General features: G+C 37.9%; 1 protein-coding gene across 3 annotated transcripts in view; it reads right to left on the bottom strand.

Annotated features, from left to right (window-relative positions):
- LOC139138254 (kin of IRRE-like protein 1) overlaps positions 1–20,952 on the bottom strand; it is a 242,937-nt gene that overhangs the window by 203,515 nt on the left and 18,470 nt on the right. For all 3 annotated transcript variants that reach the window (XM_070706558.1, XM_070706559.1, XM_070706560.1), the window contains exons 5-15: positions 20,605–20,805; positions 18,555–18,683; positions 16,778–16,942; positions 16,017–16,129; positions 15,232–15,561; positions 11,853–12,176; positions 10,197–10,463; positions 7,724–7,876; positions 6,466–6,621; positions 3,280–3,993; positions 2,719–3,198 (exon numbers count right to left, since the gene is read on the bottom strand). In XM_070706558.1, the coding sequence (XP_070562659.1) occupies positions 3,638–3,993; positions 6,466–6,621; positions 7,724–7,876; positions 10,197–10,463; positions 11,853–12,176; positions 15,232–15,561; positions 16,017–16,129; positions 16,778–16,845 (1,767 nt within the window). In that variant the 5' untranslated portion in view covers positions 16,846–16,942; positions 18,555–18,683; positions 20,605–20,805 and the 3' untranslated portion in view covers positions 2,719–3,198; positions 3,280–3,637. The remainder of the gene's footprint in view (positions 1–2,718; positions 3,199–3,279; positions 3,994–6,465; positions 6,622–7,723; positions 7,877–10,196; positions 10,464–11,852; positions 12,177–15,231; positions 15,562–16,016; positions 16,130–16,777; positions 16,943–18,554; positions 18,684–20,604; positions 20,806–20,952) is intronic.

Raw genomic sequence — 20,952 nt, 5'->3', positions numbered from 1 at the left:
TTTATTTAAATCAGACGACTCGTTTTTTCTACAATCGTAAAGAGGCTGTATGTCTGTCATGCCATTTCACTCACAAATTGTGATGGAGACACCGTTTTGACCGGGTAACAAAATGAATTGACGGGATCCTTTCAACGAACACTAAACGTTACAGCCACTGGGCCTTCAAAGACAGAGACTGGACTTGAAGGAGATGCAGCATGGCTGATCAAGAGATGGCCGCTCTCTTTGACTTGTCTCGATGTATCAGGGTATCCAGAAAACTGAAGATATATTTTGCTTATCAATTGCAAACTTTAGAATGTAGTTAATGTGGCAGGTTGGTTTATTCTTGGTAACAAAACTATGTAAACACTTTGATCTAACGCAAACCTTCATGGCCCTGTTTATGAAACACTTTTAGCAGGTGCCCACTTATAACTGTCACCAAACTGCTCAGTTTATGTAGAGGCATGGATATTTTCGGGATAAGTTAGTCTTTCAACGGTACCGGTGCAATGGTATACGAAAAGAGCGCCATCTCTTGGCCTTAATCGTAAATTAAATGCCCGTTGTTGAGCACTTTCCGTAAGAGACGACAAAACTCCAAGCGTAGTATATCCGTGGACGTCAAGCGAAGTCGGATAAGTCCTTCGAAAATAACCCGCCTTTCAGGAAATATCTGGGGATCAAAATGCCGAATGTTGCAAGAGTTTATAAGTTATTACACCCGTAGCGAACAGTCATATGGATACCATTCGACAAAGACTGCGCAAACCCATTACCTTGATTTATAATTGACGAAATTAAAAGATGACGGACAAAGGGTTACCGCATCTTACGAACTGTCCTCATCTGACCCACCTTGAGCATTCTTATATTCCAGATAAGGGAATTAAACTCACTTTGAAAAAATTAGGAAACGCCTTACTAATTACAATCAATTGTGGCCATCTTGAGTTACTGGACATCAGTTATGACACTTGAATGACCTTCCAATTAATCGAAAGTGTACTTCTGAGGGCACACGGTAAACTGAAAATCAGAGCCAAATCCAGCTGCCCCCGAGTCTAAAACGTAGAGTCATTCTGTGTGTTAATCTTAATATTTAATGACTAGACAGTTCTCCAATTTTCGTTCATTGTTGCAGTTTGGCGGCATATTGATTTACCGTCAAGTGATAGAAGTTTTACTTTCTTTTGTTTTTTTGTTTCTTTCGTGCCAATTTTCAAAAGTAAAGAATAGCTACTACCACCTCCCTCTCTTTATACTCCAGTTCATTATATCATAAGTATATTTTTGAACCCATATACTACCTAAAAGTCTAACAGCGAATTTACGATTGAAGTTGAGGGATCTATACTGGTCTTCCACTCAAGACGACTTGTATGGTAGGTCAAAGGGCATGAAAGCTGTGTCCTCACAAAAAGTTAAGAGTTTTAGTTAAGGCTAACATGATCAGTGCAAGTAATCTATTGTAGAATAACTTTTCTGATCTCATCATTTGCAAGATTTCAACTGACGACAGTAAATGGGGTGGACAAAAAATAAACACTGTCAGGCAAAAATAAATGCAGAAATAAATTAAGTGTAGGGCAAATAGGCGTAGGATTGTGTGCATCAATCTTAACTCTACATGTTTCGATACTGGTGGCTTTAAACTTTTTTTATTTATTTATTTATTTATTTATTTATTTATTTATTTATTTATTTATTTATTTATTTATTTATTTATTTATTTGTTTATTTATTTATTTATTTATTTATTTATTAGTTTATTTATTATTTAGTTAGTTAGTTAGTTAGTTAGTTAGTTAGTTAGATTTTTAGTCTATTTGAAGACAATGAACTAAGAAGAATGGCTGTGCTAGGTTCGGCAGAAATTGTTCATAAATCCAGGATCACATGCAAGAACTTACAGCTTTGAAGAGTCAGAATTAACATTCTGACATTAACATTAACATTTTAACATTCTGAATTAACATTCCGTGCAAACATTCCTGTTTGTGTGATTTTGTCATCATGTCTCGAAGAACAAAATCGCTAAAAATGACAAAAAAAACATTAAGACCCCCAAAACAATTTTAAAAATGACTCAACGCAAAGAGATTTAAGATTTAATAGAAGCAAACCTTATTGTTAAGGCCAAAGTTTTCCAGGTTCCGCTTGTGTCTTGAATCACGAAGAAAGTTGTATCATCATTATTGACTACCTTAAAAATTAACACATCGAGCCAAAACGTTGCTACGGCATCGTCTTTGTAAGAGATTTAAAATGAGAGATAAACCCATTATGTATTTAGGGCCAAACAGTTCCAGGTTATTGCAAGATCTTCATTACAACATCAACAACGTGCATCAACGCACGTAAGATAACATCAAAATGTATATGTCATAATATGAGTAAATTTGTTACTGTGACAGGATGTTGCAGGATATACTGAAAGCAAGAATAAAGAAATGTTAATAGAGGTTAATTTTAATGCCATAACAGTATTTCCACATTTACTCAAAGGTTCTACGATAAAATATTTAAAGGACATTACCAATAATGAAAGAAACCGAATGTTTCAATAAAATAAGTTCTCTACTCAGTTGATTCATCAGTATTTTTACGGGAAAACTGTTTTAAAATGTTTTAAAAAGGATAAAATCTGAAAAGTAAAGTATATTTTTTCTTAATAATACCGTCATGTTTTCAGCGAGTGCAGAGGTTATTCCAGTCTGTAATTGAGTTTACTGAGCATTGTATCGATAGATGTATGTTTCTGCCAATTCTATTTTCACAATTCAACGTACATTAGTGCAGATGATGGGCGCTCTTTTTATTTTCGTATACCCATGATTTTTCTTGTTTAAAAACCTAAAAAAGTCGTGACACGCATGTTTTCGCATGACGGTAAACAAAACGCTTCTTTGGCCTAATTATGGAAGTATTTGCACATATCGGATATAGTTTATATAACAGAACTATTTAGATATATGGAATCTATTAGCTATGGTTATATAAGGAAGATAATCCTACTTATAGTTTTGCTTTACTTAATTATCAAAACGATGGACACCATAGATATCTCTTATTCTGATCATCGGTAAATCAGGAACAACATCTGGATCCTAATAGATAATAGTGGAGTCTTTCAGCTTAAATATTCATGAAATGGCATTCAAAATCAACGTTCTAGCCCTTTTCTTACAACGACAACTTTTAAAGTTGACTCTCCAACTTGTTCAATTTTAAAATATCTTAGAATGTTAAAGTATTACACGGCAGGATAAAACATCTGCTGATATATCACACAGAAACAAAGCGAAAATGACAACATCTGTCCGCAACTGGTGGGCGACTGCGGGTTGTTAATTCTCTCTCTCTCTCTCTCTCTCTCTCTCTCTCTCTCTCTCTCTCTGACATTGATATTGTCTCTGTTCATCATATGTGCACAGATTAATCATACGAACTCTACATTCTGAAACCAAACTATACGGTGATAAACGTGTTTAGAAAACACTATAAAGATGATAAAATGCATTTCAAATTTTCAAAAATACGTATAGTATTCCAAATTCGACTGTGCAGGGAGATTCTACAGAGCTTAAGGGCAACAGAAACCGAATTTTAAAATCATAACAAAATCCTTATGACGCATGTTGCATTGTAATTACACTATTAGCACCGGTTCATCCTCGTCATCAGCCTCTCCTCGTCTAGTGTTCTTCGGCATCGCCTCGATCAAGCTCTGCCAGAACTTATCCTTCTCTTCACGGCTTCCGGCTTCGCCAGGCCATTTCAGGTACGTCACCACGTTCAACAGACTCTTCAGCGATGGATCAATGTCGTCCAGTCGAGTGATGTCTTCGAACATGATGGGTATGATCTTTGTACCGATTCTCAGCATTTCCGCCTGTGCCTTCTCGTATTCAAAGCGACACCACTCACTCAGCACGAACGATGGACTCAACACAAGGATTGTCCGGCTACTGTTCTGGATTGCGTTCAAGATGTTGTCCATGATTGCTAGAGACGAAACAAGATGGTTTTATAATCCGGGGAAAAATTACTATCGAGGCTGTGAGAAAATGATATTCGGTCTTCCATAAGCTGACATCAAACTATCAACTTAGGGACTGGACACAAATTACAGGGGGGTGGGCCGGTGTTTTTTGGGGTGGGTCGCCATTTTCGCGCAAGCATTTTTGAAGGGTCATAAAATTTTGTGCAAGCCTATGGGGGAGGGTCACCTTTTTTCATGCATCAAAGCTGAAATTGCATGTGCACGTTATGGAATACTGAAAAAAGAAAAATACCTCCTGGCACTTTCATTTTCTGCCATTACCATTTTCGGCGCGCCCTTCGGGCGCAAATTTCAGGTATAATAAAACAATGTATTGATGATCCAAGCAGCCACATTGATGTAAGTTGTCATGATTTTTACTTATTCAACACTATTGTGCATAACTGTCCCCTATAATGACTCTTTCAATAACAATTTGGGAGATTACTTATTTGACATCATTCTCCCATTGACAATACATTGGGTATAGGTCAGTGTCAAACGTTCATGTCGCTGTATGTACATTTTTTAATTTTTTGAGGACATTGACAGAATACAAACTGTTCAGAATAGTGCATAGTGTCATCAATAACAACTGGAAGCTTCAGGTCGAACAACTTTTGAATAACAATTTAGGATCAGATAACCTATGAGTTATTTGTAGTTTCCTCATAGCCTACAATGTATAGTGAATCAACATTTTGGTGAAATTCCAAAATCAAATTTCTTGCACACCCATTGACTTGAAACTACTCTAGTCTAATCATGAACATTAACACCAATAATCAAGTGTACATAAATGCACAGATTTTCCTATTTTTGTATTGGAAAAAAATTATTCATAGTTTCATCATAGACTGCCATGTATAGTAAATCGACATTTAAGTGATATGCCAAAATCAAATTTCTTGCACAACCATTGACTTGAAACCACTCTAGTCTAAACATGTACATTAGTGCCAATAATTGAGTGTACATAAATGCACAGATTTACCTATTTTTGTATTGGAAAAAAAATATTCATAGGGTTTCACCATAGACTGCCATGTATAGTGAATCAACATTTCGGTGAAATTCCAAAATCAAATTTCTTGCACACACATGGACTTGTAACCACTCTAGTCTAATCAAGAACATAAATATCAATAATCAAGCATACATAAATACACAGATTTGCCAAGTTTTGTATTTAAAAAAAATTATTCATAGTTTCTTCATAGACTACAATGTATAATGGATCCACATTTCATGTGAAATTCCAAAAACAAAGTTATTGTACACAGATGCACGTGTTACCACCCTCTTCTAATCAAACACAATTATGTCAATTATTCAGGGTCATATATACACAAATAGTGCATATTTTTAATTCTGAAATTTTTTTTTTACAGTTTTGTCATAGACTCCCATGTATAGTGGATCAACATTTTATGCAAAATTCCAAAAACAAAGTTATTGTACACAGATGCACATTTTACCATCCTCTTCTAATCAAGCACAATTATGTCAATTATTCAGGGTCCATATATGCACAAATAGTGCAAATTTTTAATTCTGAAAATTTTTTGACAGTTTTGTCATAGACTCCCATGTATAGTTTTGTCATAGACTCCCATGTATAGTGGATCAACATTTTGACAGAAATTCCAAAATCAAATATCTTGTTCACATGTGCACTTGTAAACAACCCATGCTAATCAAGTATATCTATATCAGTTATTAAACATCTGTGTATGAACAGATATAGCTAGTTTTATACTGGAAAATACACGTTCGTAGTTTTCTTATAGTCGACTACATGTATAGTGAATCAACATTATCGATAAAATCTAAAATTACATTTTTTGTACAGGCATGCACTTTTTACCTGCCACTTCAAGCAAAGTACATTTACATGAATAACACACATATGATTTGATATTTTTTGGACAACGCGTTATATCGGCCACATTTTGCCTTCCTTTCGGGAGGGCGACTTAAAAAGTATAGCAAGTCAGAAGGGGGTCTTTAACACATTGCGGGTTTTTTTGGGGGGTATTGAGTAACAGGGGAGGGTCACTTATTTTTATGCACGGATAAGGGGGAGGGTCACTAATTTTTGTGCATGAACTTTTGAAGGGTCACTATTTTTTACGCAGCGGTTTTTCGAAAAACACCGGCCCATCCCCCCCCCTGTAATTTATGTCCAGTCACTTACAAGCGGCAAAAAGTCAATTTGAAAGTTAAATGTATACGCTGCCCCCATGTTAAACCTGTACCCTTTTCAAACGATGAGAGTGCTCGCCATGTCGGAATTTACGGGGATACCACAAACAAGTGCGTATCCATCGAAGATAAGCATCATGCGGACAATTTTAAGGGAGAGACTGTGTATTCTAAACTTACAGGTCTCTTAACTCCTTTGGATCACAATGGTATTGACGAGTCATACGTACCGGCTCCCACTTGAAAGTCCCTGCAGTGAATGCAGAGTCGGAAGCCGTGATCGTTCTCAAGTCTTGGCAACATCTCCCGGATCACGAACGATTCCTCCGGCGACGAGCAGCCCGACTCACTTCTGTAACAGACGAAGGCATCGTATTTCCATTGTTCTGTGAAGAAAGACGAAGAAGACAACTATCAAGGGACATGACGGTCCTCGGATGATGATGATGATGGTGGTGATGATGATGATGATGATGATGATGATGATGATGATGATGATGATGATGATGATGTCTCACACCACGTGAAGACATCAAATCAGGTCCAATAATCTTTATCATTCAAGGTAACTAAGAAATTTACCAGGTCCAAGGAACATATTGAAAATGACAAATGCAATGGGGTCATCTTGAACCACAAAATAGTGGTGGTACCAGGTGTCCGGAATGGGTAAGCGTACCCTGCCAGCTAGCCGCACCCGTCAAGATTGACCCATTGTTATTTGGTGAATTCACCAAATTACTTTTGTGAGTCAAAATTTGGTATGCTGTCACTCATCATTTGAGTAACAGACAGTTCATATTTTGATACAACATCTCCGTATCTACCGTAGAACTTGTTAAATGATTTCACTAATCTACTTTCTGAGAATCCTTGCCTTACTAACTTTTGAGCTCACAGGCTGTGTCTAACACGAAAGTCTTCATATGAATTGTATGCTCTACTGTATCTAAGGAGTTGTGAAATATACACACCATAAGCTGGAGATGATGGTATATTGCTCGACAAAAAGGGAAAGTTTATGATTTCAAAATTGAAATCGTCTCTTTTGTCATACAGCTTAGTATATAGTGTATTTTGTCTAATTTCAAACAATACGTCTAGGTATGAAGCCGAGTCCACACTTTCAGTTGTTTCTTTATTTCTAAATCATCTGGGTAGATGTGGTGTAGATAATTGGATATACCAGGATTGTTTAAACTGATGAGATCATCGATATATCTGTGGGTATTGTTAAATCGCTTGGCAATCCTTTTACACCCAGATTTCTGAAGTGATTGTATGAACTCTGCTTCATACGAATACAAAAATAAGTCTGCAAGAAGTGGGGCGCAGTTTGTGCCCATGGGAATGCCTATGGTTTGCCTGAATGTCATGCCAGCAAACTTGGTACAATTCGTTTTCCGTAACCTCTTCGAGCTAATGCTCGTAATTGCCTGTAAATAAGGATTACACTCCGATAAGTCGACGTCTTTTCATCAAACTCACCTTCATCTATCGAGGTCCATGTTGAACACAGACGGTGTTGCAATATTCGAATCTCTCGTCTATACTTGAAGGTCACTAAAGGTAATATAACCATCAAGATAGCTACAGGAACAATCGTATAGAAGAGGATCCTCAGAGACCTTTTTTTGTTATCTGAAACGAGAATGAGATTCGAAGTCATTTATAACCAGATGGAATGGACAAACAGGGTGAATGCAATGGTATCCATGCCAATAAAAATGTATCAAACCAGGCGTTAAGAAAGAAAAACGTGAGTACAAATACGAATCATCAGGATCGCAGTAGAATCGAGAGTCGCGGAAAGAATTGCTCAATGTGCCGATTTTAAAGCAGCACTTGCCAGTCAAGACAGTATTTTCTCACGTCCCCAGTGCGCTGGGAGTGTGAGAACACAGTGTGAGATCAATTTGTTCTCACACTCTGTATTGCTGTGCGACCGAACACCTCGTATGTGAAACGTATGTTGATTGGTCAATTCTGCTCAGCGCCCAATTCCCTGTACGAATTATTTGACAAATAGAACCTCGGGTAATGTACAACTGGCACTATAGCGGACAGACGACTGAATCGCAGAGTGAACAGGTTGTTCCAGATTTGAGTACGGTCAGCGCGGCGTCGGCAATAAATACATGGAGGATGACCGCTTTTATGTTGTAACGGGAGAATTCAGGCCATTACAATCCTATCGGCTGTTTACCCTCGTCCACATATTTTCTGGAGAAGAACTGACTTGACAGCGATACAGTTAGCGAAAGACTTCGATGAGCGAGCCATTTGCACACGAGGCTGTAGCAGACGACAGCTTTCACGCAATGTCATCAACAGATGGCCACCAGAGCTGTTTCGCAACATTTTCCTCAGATGACCTAGAGAGTTTTGTGGCTGACCAACAAAACAAAATTGCCATATCGGTAATATACATGTTAACGTGTTTGATATGCTTATCAATGAAAGGAACTTCATTTTTCTGTGCGGAATGATACAAATGAAACAAGAGCAATCGGGTGCTGGTTTTTTGATAGTATAAACCTACCACAATAAAATGCAATTTTCTAAAGATATTGGAGGGACGTGAGAAAAATAATCCCACACCCCAATGGGTTGGGATGGAATGTCTCACACTCGTTGGGGAATTCTGTCTCACACTCGCCTTCGGCTCGTGTGAGACAGAATTCCCCAACTCGTGTGAGACATTCCATCCCAACCCGTTGGGGTGTGGGATTCTATTTTCTCCCATTCCTGGTCGCTGATAAATGTACCACACAACAAGGAAGGAGTGCGGGATCGACGGTGTGGGAAAAATCGATCTCACACTCTCAGATATCGTCCCACACTCTGCGGAAAATGTTACACGAGCTCTGATTGGATGATAAAGTATTTTTCGTTGCACGCGCAAAATATTATCCAATGGCACGACAAGTAACACATGGACCGGAACTACAAAGTAAGTAGGTCAGAGTGCAGTGGCAGACGACAGAGTTGTCACGTATTTTGGATGATGTCGTACGTGTCCAATGTGAATTTAACTAACTTTTTGGTCATGTGAGAAAAAGATTAATCTACGTCTACAGTCTTCCGCACTTGCTGTCTGATTGAACTAGAATGTCGTCTTAATTCGGCAATCGGCCGTTTTAAGCTGTGGCTATAGAACAATTACATAATCTTTCACGTGACAGTGTCGTCAGGCCTAGTCTGGTTCGCTGACTTATTTCTACCCCTGACTGCGCTGCTAAAGAAAATAGGGTCGGGTATGGAATATTGTAAGCATGGCTATCATTGGTCAATAGTGCGAGTGCAGTGATTGCGTTGTATTTATTTCCAACTTGGAGCTACCTTCGAATTTAGGTTTCGTATGCCCATAGAGTCATTTTACCTCCATAGTTTCCCGAACCAAGCATCCTATGTCGACATCGAATGAAAGAGGAAAATTCATTTTTTGAGTCATTGCCGTATATGCCAAAGGTCACCATAGTCACCAGGTCACGTCTGGGAAAAATCCACGCGTGATAATCGCCATTTCCCCACTAAATACCATCATAGAAGAATAAAGTCGAGACTTAAAAGTGAAGCTATGCAAGTAACTTGAACATTTGATGTTTCGTCATGTAATTTCCAAGCTTGCAACTGTACAGATGTGCTGATCAAATGATTTTGTCAGGAGATTGTGCTCATAAATATGCAGTCAAAATTTTGACTGAAGCATGAGCCTATACCTGACCCTATGTACGTTAGTAGCGCAGCCAACGTTAGAAATGGGTCAGGGAACCAGACAAAGTTAGGCAGAGAAAAAGAGGATGTAATGATGTAATATTTTGCTCCGCGTGGGTCATCTTCAAGATTTACCGAGTACTATTTGTTGAGCAACCAATTCCAACGGTTTCATGGGTAATTTGAGGTTAATGCACACATGTATGTGAAACGTTCACCGATACATCAGTTAACTGTTACTTACCAGGACTGACATGCACGTTGGTGGAAATTTGTCCCGATCCATGTTCATTAGATGCCGTACAAATACATTCGATGTCGTTGGCTTCAGGTTCTATATCTTTAAAATGAAGTTCCAGCCAGCCCTCTTGAACCTGAACTTCTTTGCCTTTTTTGCAGGCAAAGGTAACATTGGTATAACTCGGATTTGCGTCAACATGACACGTCACACTGACATCATCTCCTTCTGTTGGGTGTTGGGGTCTCACGATAATGGTCACCACCGGTTTGTCTAAAAACAATTAAATATGATACAGAACTTGTAACAGTTTTCAAATTACATTTTTTTCGATATTCTTTCATTTAACAGGAAGTGGCCAGAGCTTGATAAACGACCATTGTTTCCAGTACGTAATCAAGATATATTATTCAGAGATTTGAGCTAGTGATATACGCATCAGTATTCTTGTCTGTTTTCATTGAAAACCCAGACCGTGTAGCCAAACATCCACACCTACTGCCCAAAAAGATTATTAAATCCCCAGGAATTCTATGGACAGTCATGTTTGAAGGTTTTTTTTAGTTCTGCGTGCTACTGAATCATCTGAATTCACTACAATATGTTGAAACCCAAGATAGGCTAATCAACTCAGTGTACAAAGTGAGATCAGCTTGTCATTCTAATTGTGGACAACTTTATTTGATTCGACAGAAATTGAATTGTCACAAAGCCTTTGCTGGTAACAAAAATACCAGGCGTCTCCACACGCTGTGGGCATTGACTAAAACGTTTCTATCAAGCATACAACAATAATACCAGGAGTCTATGGTTACTGTTTTGGCAAATTTTCGATGTCGGGAAAAAACACTGCTGATTTTACTTTTGTAATTGTTTTGTTTTTTGGGTTTTTTTTGTTTTGCGGGGCGGTTGACCCGTAGAAATTACAGGTCTGCAATATGACATTAAACTGGTCCAATAATCAAAACGATTCAATAAATCAATGGGAGTTAAAGTTAGCACGTTTTTGTCGAAATGTGCTGGCGACTCTCGGCGTCAAATGCTCTGTATGGCAAAGCGTTGACTATACATTCTAATAGCACTCAAAAAGTCAATATTTGGAATCAAGATATCACTATGCCTTATGTTCACTCGATAGGAAAAATAAAGTTTTCGACTTTTTTCAAAAAAAAAGACTAGATGCTTGAAATGTTCCCACACTGGCAGCAAACCAGAAATGTACTGTAATCATTTGAAGTTCTGAAATTCTGTCCCAATATGCATTCTATCTGAACAAAAGTTTCAAAGGTCAGAGTCACTTCAGGTTTTATAAATACTGATCAAATGTCTACTCATCTCATCCGCTAAATGGGCCATCGTTTGAATCATTTGATATAGTGTAGTGTAGTGTAGTGTAGTATAGTGTAGTATAATAGATTCAATCAGTGTCGTCGACTTGTATTTCACTTTCAACAGGACTCAAACTCAAGGAAATAAGTTAATTATCGTACATAGACTTTTAAAGATACACCCCTGGCAAAGTACATATCACTGTTACAGGGATCATTCCACTGTTATTCAACTTTTACAGGGATCATTCATTTTGACGGCTACATCGCAATTATCATTTGTGATGCAAATCGCAAGAACGCCCGTAACTTTAAACTTTTTTTTCTAACTTACATTGTATGTTATTCAGCTGAATTACTTTTCTGTCCTTATATTCTAGTGCGTCGCTCCTCGCTTCACAAGTCAAGTTTGACCCTGCATTATGATACGTGGGTGTGACTGTAATTCGGCTCTTCGTGTTGTATAATCTGCGTCTGGAACTCGACTCGATCTCTGTTCTCACGTTCTCTCGAATTTGTTCGTCATCCATGTACCAAAGAATCTGAACTGGTGGATTGGCGTTGCGTGCTACACACATCAAACTGACCGGGTTGCCAACGGTCAATGAACGATTGAGGAATGTGTCGGCCGAGACGATCTGCACGTCACTTGGTTGTTCTAGGGTAAGGAAAATCTTGAATTAGTCACAAAAGTACAAATCATTTCAAAATATAAGATATGTATGTATGTATGTATGTATGTATGTATGTATGTATATATATATATATATATATATATTTATATATATATATTATATATATAATATATATATATATATATATATATATATATATATATAATATATATATATATATACCAAAACTTGTTTGTATTTCTCAGAGGGGTAAAGTCCTCGATGCAGGATGCACAGCAATATTACAATAAATATGAGAACACATCAAGCATGCTTGGTACCTATTACTCGAGTTTCACGCGTACACGCGATCGTCAGATAGGTAAATTTTATTGTACAATAAACTTTACCTATCTGACGATCGCGTGTATGCGTGAAACTCGAGTAATAGGTACCAAACACATGTGATGGGTTCTCATATATATATATATATATATATATATATATATATATATATATATATATATATATATATATATATATATATATATATATATATATATAATATATATATATATATTTGGTCATTTCCATCTTGACAGTCATTAAGCCCACGAAACGTCGGAAAATAACATTTAGTTTGTAGTGAAGAACACTGTGTCCTAGAGTTGGTGCTGCTTGACCTATCCTGTCAAAATATATATATATATATATATATATATATATATATATATATATATATATATATATATATATATATATATATATATATATATATACAAAGTATGCGGTTCGACTTGTCCGATACAAAGTGCTCAATACAAAAGTAGAGCGAGATATATAAGGGATGCTGGAGAATTGATTTTACAATGTCATCTCTACAACGTTGTTTCGTGAGTCGCGAAACTCACTCATCAGGAGACTAGACTGGACCAGTCTAGTCTCCTGATGAGTGAGTTTCGCGACCCACGAAACAACGTTGTAGAGATGACATTGTAAAATCAATTCTCCAGCATCCCTTATATAATATATATATATATATATATATATATTATATATATATATATATATATATATATATATATATATATATATATAGAAGTATACATATGTCCTTCGCGGGAAATTACATTGCCCGATGCGAAAAGCAGAGAGTTATAAGTAATAACACAATGTACAAATTACTTCAAATACAAAGTATTAATAACCGTTACTGAGTTTCGTGCATCCTGCAATCGTCAGAAGTCAAAGGATTCTTAGCTCTTCACTCTCATTTATATGTTTGGGACGTACCATTCTATTTGTAGTAGTGTTAAAATTTGATATATAATATTTGACAAATAATTTGATAAATTATGTTGTATATATATGTTAATATATATATTACGAGAGAGAGAGAGAGGAGAGAGACACACACACACACACAAACAACTTTCCCCATAGAGCCCTATGGCCGTATAACTTTTCGCCGAGGCTGCTGGGTAAATTTGGAGCTCATGCGCACATGGCTTACGACCTGACTTGACCCCGCAATATCCAGCGAATTTCAAAATCAATACGTAAACAATGGCTGGCGACGGCAAAACATTTCGCGTTGTCCCATTGATAAAGGCAATAGAGAACAAACGGAAAGCCTCAACAAAAAGACTGCAGCAGTCGGATAACTACTTCCCAGCAGAGGGTCATCGAATTGTGCAGCGTGAAACAGTTTTCAGAGGTAATTTTGTGGTCGTATGCCGACGATTTGCCGTACGCGTACGTACGTACTGCCATGGGGGGGGGGGGTGTCGGAAAGGCCTTGACGGACGTGATCAACATTGTGGTGGCACTGGCACACCTTCATGAGTTCATTGGCATATAAGTTGACATTTGCAGGCTTTTTAGGTCTTGTGTGCCACACACACGGCATAGACGTGTCAGCATGGAGATATGCTTCTCCTCAGAGGGTCTATCACCGCTCACCTCCTCCATTTTCTAGGTCAAACAAGCCAATCCTATTTGTCAAAAGACGGAAAATAGGCTATGTATAAAATCCCGTTCCATACATTTACAGTCGCGTTCCCGACTTGGTTGTGGGTGGAAATGTTAGGTGATGTATTCAGGTCACTGGGAAAATTAGCGGTTTTCACATGAAAAAGTCATTCATCTTCTCCAGGTCCTTCTAAAAACGACAGAAAAAATTCCCAGAAAACTTCGGAAAGTCACAAATTTCTGAGAGCGATTTTCAAAAATATATAATTTACGAAAGAAATGACAGAATTCCACCGGGTTTTCACTGTTACAAGGTTGTCTTCTGTCTTGCGATTTGCGCATATGCAGAATGTTTTCAGCCAGCTGCTGATTAAGATTCGAGCGTGATTCCAAGACAAGCAAAACCTGTCCGCATGAGCCGATGGCGGCGCTCTTCAAAAAATGACGTCATTGCTCATTAACCTCCACCTTCCCCCCTATAGAAAGTTAAACGGCTATAGGAAAGTTGTTTGTGGAGAGAGAGAGAGAGAGAGAGAGAGAGAGAGAGAGAGAGAGAGAGAGAGAGAGAGAGAGAGAGAGAGAGAGAGAGAGATATGCTGGTGATGAGTTGCATATTTTTCTCTGACATCCACTGACCATAAACTTTGAAGACGCAAATAACCCGAGGTCAGTAATCATTTTACTATGGACTTTGTTGAATAATTAAGCGACAAAGAATCCCCAGCGATGGTATACCATCGCCCGGTGTGCTTTATTGCTATTATGTCATAACAGTATATTGAAATTCTTCGATGAAACGTCAAAAAGGATCTTTGCACTTGCTGAGAGTTTGCGCGTGTTCCAACCGTGGTATATCTCGACCAATACGATGGCTGCATTTGCACCATCAATATACTGGTACGATATAATATGGTATACAAGAGACAAACTATTTGAAACTACTCGACAACGAATGAAATTAATCATCGATATGAGTATTAAAACTTAACGCCTCGACATTGTCCAACAGAAAATACGTGGTAATATTAATAATAATAATAATAATAATAATAATAATAATAATAATAATAATAATAATAATATAACATTGAACATCTGAGACTAAGAAATACTACCATGCTATCTCACCAATTATCATAAGCTGTGCAGTTCCACTCTTCACACCGTCCTGATATTCTGTTGGTCCAATCTCACAGTGATATAACCCTTCATCTTCAATTTGGACTTTTGATATACATAAATCATATTCCCCGTCACTGACGTCACCGCAGAGACTGTAGCGACCGTTTGCCAAGTGATAGGGCGTTTCGAGAGGGCTATTATTCACTGCCATAAGTAGGTCATTTCCTTTGAACCAGGTCAAGTTCCCGACACGATTACAGACAGAACAGCGAAGCAAGACGTCCGTTCCGGTAGGAGCGATTCTGTTTTCCGGCGATACGTCGATTCGTTGTTTATCTATTGACATTGTTAACAAGTTGCATGTTTATGTAAATTCGAAAAGCATTTTAGTTTAATTTTCTTTACTGCGTCGACTATATAATCAAATTGTTATGTTAATTGAGGTAATTTGCGCCTCGACAGATCAAGACTCAAGCAGTTATTCAAGCTTTATCAATTAAACTTTCAACATTCTCTTACCAAATCAAGAATAAAAATCGGTGTTGACCTTGCAAATTCTAGTACTAGAGAAATTAATTACGCAACATTTAGAAATTCAAAATGGCCGCCGTCCCTGTGTTAACTCTCTCGGTAAAAATAACATTTTCAAAAAACTAAGACAGTGAAAACTTTCCTTTTTCCAAGAGCTTCAAAATGAGCTTCCATAACTGGTAGATAAAAAACGTATTGTAAAAGTTTTAGAGTCCAAATAACTGTCCCCTTGGCGCATCAAACCTTTGAAAAATACTGACCTATGACATGGATGGTTCTAGATCTCGCGAGAACGCCACCTAAGTCGTCAACTACTTTGCACATGAAGATCTCGTCATCAGATACGCCTGCTGTGACATACATCAAAGTTGATCTGTGAAACGGGCAGACATGAAGTAATGTAGACCAATTTTTTTTAAATAATGTTTTACAATCATTTTCCACAGTGTAAGGAATTATCCAACTCTGTGACTCACGACATCGAAGAATTGGTGTAAGTAGTCACGTATTTCATCATGAGTTTGACCGTCATTCTTTATTTTATAAAAGCACTACAAAAATACGTCTCGTTTCTTGCTTCCTTTTAATATTTAACGTATGTCACCCTTAGGCCCAAAAAAAAAGAAATGTTTCTGGTCAGGTCTCCCTTTAAAAAATAGTGCGGCGACGCGCATTTCAGGGAGGAGGGTCAGTTTTAAAGTTTTATCAATATAGTCCATATATACTGTTCATGCAGTCACTGATCATGCCCTCACAGAATTTTCTCTTTCTCTTCAGCCATTTTGGTTTGGTGTCAGCCACGGCCGCCGGCCACAAACAGAAAAAAAAAGGGTGACGCGCTGTTGTTCAAGTGACGCGCGCGCTGACCAGAAACATTTCTTTTTTCTTTTTTTGGCCTTACGCAGGTGCAATTGAACGCAATTCTCTGATGGAATTCAGCAATTTTCTGTTGACACAATAAAAGCGCGTGTCATATTATTTTCCTCATACCTATCAGCCCTAAATTCCCTGATCAGCTTACCTTCCAAGACGTCTAGGTGGATTTTTAGTCTTTTGTTCGTGAGTAACACCCCCTACAGACCACGACATGCTCTTAACGATGACTCCGTATACGTCACAAGTCAGACTCAGTGTGTCGTTGACAAAGACTATTCAGGATGCTGTTGGATTTCTATCGTTGGAGTCACTGTGAAGTCAACAAATATTAAACATGTAAACATGTAAAACTTATTTCAGCTGGTTATTACAAGACGCTTTCGACGGTATCATCTGCAGACGACATAATTATGAGCATACCTGCTTATGCCCGGCGTAAAAGCCACATATTATATATTATAGCCAAAACGAGGGAATATGTTCCCGAGTGCAGGTGACATGATGCCTCGCTTACATAGGTTTCACTTCTATTTTTTATCTTATTTGAAAATGACAATCATATCCTTTATATTCATTAAAAATCTATCAAAAATAGAACATTTCCATCACCTAATATCACACTGATATAATTAAATCACTGTATGTCTATCGAATTTTATATACTTATTTATGAAAACCGAATTCCCTATGTAAAGAATGTAATTTGATCATTTTTAAATCCCGAAGTTGTGAAGTTCAAAAAAGTTCCAAGTCATGTTCAGTCAAGTAATTACTATGTTGCCCTCTACGTCATCAACTAGTTACCAGTGAATACTATGGACTGCGCGGCGTTCGATATATGAGGCATGTAATAATATCCTACGTGAACAATAATTTCTGAGTGAGATATATTGCAACAAGTGTTGTTACGAAGGTCGTTTATCTCACATAAGGGTTAATGCATCAACTGGTCATCGCCACCAGTAAAATTATTAATTAAAACAACAAGATCTCAACAATAATAAGTCGATATGCATACAAACCATATTTGTGACAAATGCTCATGAGAATTTCACATGATTGTTTACAATGTGTCACCGTAGAGTACGTTTGAATATTAATTGTAGCATGTAAATTTAAGATCAACACCTGTATTGATGTTTATGATTGAATGTATCATAATTTTATCTTTAATTCATGTCTATCCTATGATTAAAGCAACACCCTAAAGACAACATTTAAAATCCCATTCTAAAACAATACGAAAAAATAATTCAACGGACAACCAACGAGTAACCAAAGGCATTTAGACTGTGGGAGAAGCGTATTTTGGACGATGGCAACTGTCAAGCTTGTCAGCCGAGAAAAGGGGACCCGTCATCATTGAAGGCCTGGGGGTTGGAAGAATTTCATCGGAAACTCAGAAATGTCAAGTAACCCACCCCCCCATGCCAAGCTTGACGAATTTGAATAAAACCCCCATTAATACAGAAATTTTAACTGAGAGGTGTTTTCAATGCATATTTTCACTACGTAAAATCGTCAGAACACCCAAAGGGGAGAGCACGGGAAAGGGATGTCCCCCTCTCCTATCCAAAATTTTGAGAAACTTATGTGTAAAATTGTGCAATCTGAGAGGTATTTCAATTATTTTGCACCAAAATTGAGTAACCCCCTTCTTTCTCTCCTCATTTTAGTACACTCCCCTTGTAGCTTCAATTTTGTGAGTGATCCCCCAGGCCGTAAATAATGACGGCTCCCTAAAGTCTATGTAGTATCAACAAACTCTGAACGGTTCGTGTGGTCAATAACTTGAAGATCATCAGTACGTACCTCCCTGCAAGCCCAGACGAGCCCAAGGGACAAACAAGCCACAAAAATAGCAGCGTAATACACAAGCTACACAAAGGCATGGTTGTTCGATAAGAAAAGTTGAAACTTACCATTTGTGCAGTTGACGCCGCTCCAACCTTTTGTGCAAAGGCAATCCCCATTGAAACTATGACACGTAGCACCATTTTGACAGTAGCAGGCGTGTTCACATTTCCCGCCAAATTTACCCGGGGGACAGCCTTCAACAGAGTACATCATAACATTAAATGGCGGTGGTCGTCGGAATGGCGCTCAAAGGTCGCTAGGGACCCCTACGACGAACATGAACACTGTATCAAAGCTACGATGGCGATTGATGAAAGTTAAAATATGTTGGTCTTAATGTACATCATAAAATTTAGATGTTGCAGCTATTTTGACACGATGCATCTATATATAGTGCATGAAATACATTGTTTGTAAATTTCCCTTTAAGCTCTCAGTGTGGCTGTGTGTCAGCGTACACAAGTTTGTACACATGCGGCAACAACTTATTGCAAATTCATCATGCAAATCAAATTAAAGCTTAACTCCAGTTCACCCAGCGATCGTATACCACGAGATTTTTACCAGTTCACGACATATATGCACGAGTGATAGCGAGTGCATATATGAACTGGACTGGTCAAAATCGAGTGGTATACCGTCGCTGGGTGTGATTTATTGCTATGTAACAGTATATTGAAATTCTGGCGTGAAATGTCAAAAAACGGAGTTTTGCTCAAGCTGAGACAGGTGCAGCCAACGAACAATGCACTTTTAAAGGGGTCCTTACTATCATAAGATATATAGTGCATGACAAGTAATGTAAACTGACTAATTTTAATTCATGAGGGTAATTAATTAGCTGTTCATAATTTGCCCTCCCACTGAAAATTTTTCGACTTACCCTGCAGCACTCAAACTTCATTTTTACCCGCTCCCCACATATTTTTGCCTGTTTCCCCTCCCCACTGTGAATGTTTGAAGCTCCCCTGCCCCGTTGCGAAAAAAAACTTGCAGATTTCTCCTGCCATGGAAAAAATTCCCCCTCAAAATTTTGTCGTTCCATTTCCCCTGCAGACATGAAGCTACCCTACCCTGTGATGAAAAAAACCTGTCGATTTTCCCCTGCCCTGAGAAAAAAATTCCCCTGAAAATTAACATTCCCATGCAAACACATACTGCAGTGGCCTTGTATTTGGTTTCCATTTCGCAGTACATAGAGTGAGATGTTGGGTCAATCGATAGGCTAAGTTACCTTTAAAACGTGTAAGTACTTGCACGGTGTCCCCATTCCCGGAAACACCATGGCTGAAATTCCCCTGTCCCCGTTTTAAAAGTAGCTTCCCCTCTCCTCGTTTTTCGCCAAGCCCTGTCCCCAAGACAATCATGCAACCAATATCTGCCCTACCCGACAAAAAAACTAAAATTTGCTCCCCTGCCACCTAAAAATATGTCCCCTGCTCTAGCAAAATTAAAATTTCCCCTGCCCTCAATTGCTTCCGAATAGCTTTTTCGATGAATAGTTCCGTTGGCTGCACCTTCTGAGAGCCTGCGCATATGCCAGCTGTGGTATATGGCCAATATACCACGGTTCTTTACGCGTCTCGACCAATCAGATCCCTGTATTTGCACCATCAATATACTGGTATGGTATAATTAAAACTAGAGTACATAAATAGTCTTCATCTACGTTCTGATACTATTTGCACAGCCTGGCGGTTGTTCGTTATTTTTCAATATAAATATTCTGTAAATCAGCCGGACTTTGGTAACATATTATATTCAGGACAACAGAAAGCGTAATTAACGTCAGTTTTCGACTTAGAAAGCTCGATTGAGGGTAGGTTACATTGTATTTCCCGTAATACAAACTAGATCTCCTGCGACTGCACAAGGAAACTAAAGCAGTCTTGAGACGTCGTCTGCAAGCCAAACGTATTCAAACGAACATCAAGGGTATTTTGACATCCCTCTACGCATATACACACCAGCAAAAAAACATTAAGATTATAAGTATAGGGGAGGTATAGAAGATGAAAAATAGTAGGTATAAAAATAGATACTATAGCTGGAGACTAGCATTAAGGGATCAAATAAACTAATTTTGGAGTATTCAGAACAAATTGAATGTAGTACCTTTCGGGTACAGCGTTATGACTGGCACGTACATGTCGGTCTCTATACCAAATACGGAATGGAAGACGCAGAGGGCGCATTTTAGTTGAACTTGAGGTTCAGCCTTGAAGTTAGGAAAAAAACAGGTGATAAATTGCTCCGCCCATCGAGTACCAGAAACTCGGCAAGGATGCATTGCTTTGGATTCTTCTTGTTGAAAACCTTGTTGAAGTGAAAAATGCGTTTAAAATATGAGTTATCAGCACTCCTAGTTCAACAGTGGAAACTTCTTTCATATTCTTTCATATATATATATATATATATATATATATATATATATATATATATATATATATATATATATATATA

This window comes from Ptychodera flava, chromosome 8 (assembly GCF_041260155.1).
Source record: "Ptychodera flava strain L36383 chromosome 8, AS_Pfla_20210202, whole genome shotgun sequence".
Lineage (NCBI taxonomy): Eukaryota > Metazoa > Hemichordata > Enteropneusta > Ptychoderidae > Ptychodera > Ptychodera flava.
This window is presented reverse-complemented; position numbering and strand designations above follow the sequence as displayed.